The sequence below is a fragment of the Haematobia irritans genome, chromosome 4 (genome assembly GCF_050003625.1).
Source record: "Haematobia irritans isolate KBUSLIRL chromosome 4, ASM5000362v1, whole genome shotgun sequence".
NCBI lineage: Eukaryota > Metazoa > Arthropoda > Insecta > Diptera > Muscidae > Haematobia > Haematobia irritans.
In genome coordinates, this window is record NC_134400.1 from 124061766 (window position 1) to 124064350 (window position 2585).

At 36.8% G+C, this 2585-nt stretch overlaps 1 protein-coding gene across 1 annotated transcript; it reads right to left on the bottom strand.

The window, feature by feature from the left end:
• Positions 1-964: 964 nt before the first annotated feature.
• Positions 965-2167, bottom strand: LOC142234405 (uncharacterized). The gene has a single exon (XM_075305531.1). The coding sequence runs from the start codon at positions 1898-1900 to the stop codon at positions 1142-1144; it is 759 nt and encodes a 252-aa protein (XP_075161646.1). The 5' UTR covers positions 1901-2167; the 3' UTR covers positions 965-1141.
• Between the last annotated feature and the right edge of the window lie 418 nt (positions 2168-2585).

Consider the following 2585-nt stretch of genomic DNA (forward strand, 5'->3'; position numbering starts at 1 on the left):
CGGCTGTGGTCTAGAGGTGTGCACGCGAATAATGTTTTACTCACTCACGACGGAAAATCTTACTCACTCACGCACGATATTGTTTGGTAGGATTCACGCTCACACACACTCACGAAAAGAAAATTTGTACTCACGCACGAAAATGTCGAGATTCACGAAAAATACCGTGACTCACGAAAAATGTCATAACCCACGATTAATTTTATGAGTAATTTACCTTTGGGACGTGTCTGAAAACATGAGCATGATTAAAATCGAGAGCGTTATTAAACTCTTAACATCCCAGGTATCACTAAAATTGTAAATGAATTCAAATCGTAAGCGTTTTATGTCCGTGGGCGGAATTATTTTCGTGAGAGTATTTTTCGAAATTCGTTACTCACGCACACTCACGAAGGAATTATTTTCGTGACTCACGATCACGCACTACATTTGGTTTGTTAATCATGCTCACGCACACTCACGCCGTTGCCATCAGCGTGACTCACGACTCACGCGTGAGTCACGACAATTTCGTGTCACGTGCACACCTCTACTGTGGTCCCGTAATCGGATTAGGATATCGATGTTTGGGTCCTTCACATTCGATGCATCCCTATGGCAGTTATTTACTTTTGGAAGCTGTTCTGGGGTCCCATTCTCCAAGAACCATCTTTGTGTCTTCAGAACGTCACACTAGCCAGCTATTGCCACCTCAGGTATACGATCATGGATCGTTGCGGCATCTGCCACAATCACACAATGTCAGCTGTAAATGAGACAATAAGGTTCATGTTTCCCTAATTAATTTTTTTTTTGGTATCGAATACACAGATAAACAGGGCTTGATCAATTCATGACGTTATTGGATCTGGGTATGTATATCTTTTATGGGCCCATTATCAATCTTTACTGTGTTATGTATAAGAAAATGATTACAATAGTTTTGGGGTGTTATAATGAAGCAAATTACTCATCCATTTAATTAGTCCAATAAAAGTTCATTTATTATACATTTTATTATCGCAGTGGTTTTTATTAAAGTGATCATAACTAACAGTTATAATTATCACCTTGCGTTTCTTTTAATTACTTGATATAAACTATAAATAAAATAAAAACAAAATAATTTAAATCAAAAACTGGTAACAACGTGTTTCTTCTAAGATTTTCCTTTCATTTGATGACTTTTTAGTTCGATAAATTCATTCTCTTCATTGGCGGGGCTAAGCTGCGTAACCGGTGCCAAAAGCTGCGATGTTGATGCAGTTGATAATGATGGTTGCGCATGCGCTGTGGTCAATTTGTCGTTTGTTGATGTAGTGGTCTCGGTCATTGTTATGGTCATGGGTTTAATTGTCACTTTGGTTTGGTTTATAGTTGTAGGTTTTGTTGTTGCCTTTGTTTTTGTTGTTGTTGTAGTTGTTGTCGATACGGTTGTAACTGCAGTCGTTTGCATTGTCTTATTTGAATAGGTTCCATTATCACTTCCTAAATTAATATCAATTTCTGGGTAATGCGAATCATTTATGGGTGTTGTGGGTTTATTTTTATCTCTGGTATCCGTGTATTTATAGACTGAAAAATACGTTTGAATTCGTTGTATTACACGCTCTAGGAATGGTGGAAATTTATGTTCAATTCCTTCACCATAGATTTTCACACTTAGGTCACTTAGGCTATTTCCCGAATGGCGTATGGCATTTAAAATTGTCTTGAAGAGTAATGCCTGTTGCAGAGCATTCGATGAACTCTCCATGGTACTACGAAGTATTAGTGTTCCATTGGGTCGAAGTTCTAGGAAACCATCATCATCTTGGCTAAGTTGATTCAATTTGGGATTTAATATTATTGCACTTTGACCGATATGGGTTTGAAGCACTATGGCCATAAATGGTAAAATTGTAAAAGAAGTTTTCATTTTTTTCCACTCCGCCAGCAATTTATTAAAAATTATTTTCTGTTTGTTTTCTCTTCAATTTATTTTAACACTTTCAGAGCGTTGATTGTTTACGCTTCACTTTCTCACTGGTACTGACGGTCGATACATTCAATGATTGCTAAATGTTTGGGATTCGATGGCCCCCTTCGTAAAGTTGTTTGACTGTGACTTGCATTGACTATAAGCGATTATGGTGGTGATGTTGTCCACGCATTTCTTTGGCGTGTCTTTATCGTTCGATTGATATTTAACTTATGCGGATTACCTAAAACTGTTGTACTCTTCCATTGCATTACACCCGTCCCGGCTTGGATTACCAGTGATGTCAACACTTAGTGTTGAGAAAAATCATGAACAAAAGGCTAAAGTTTAATGTTGGTATCTATGGGACAGTGTTAATTATACATCACAAGGTCAAGGTCTTCGTCTTCTTAATTTGAGTTTTTTATTTTATTTATTTATTATTTATTACAATTTAAAACTGTAATAAAAAGTAAAGCAATAGCTTTAAAGACCATTCAACCACGTACACTCAAAAAAACTTTACTTGAATTCAAAGATGTTGGCACTCCCTAAACGATTTTGGCATTGATTTCGAGCCAAAGAATCCGCTTCTTTGAAATAAAGTCGTTTTAAGCGAAGTTTCTGCTTTTAAATCCAGTCC

Bases quoted from the DNA above. Each gene is read 5' to 3' on its own strand.
- LOC142234405 (XM_075305531.1), bottom strand. From the start codon at position 1,900: ATGAAAACTTCTTTTACAATTTTACCATTTATGGCCATAGTGCTTCAA.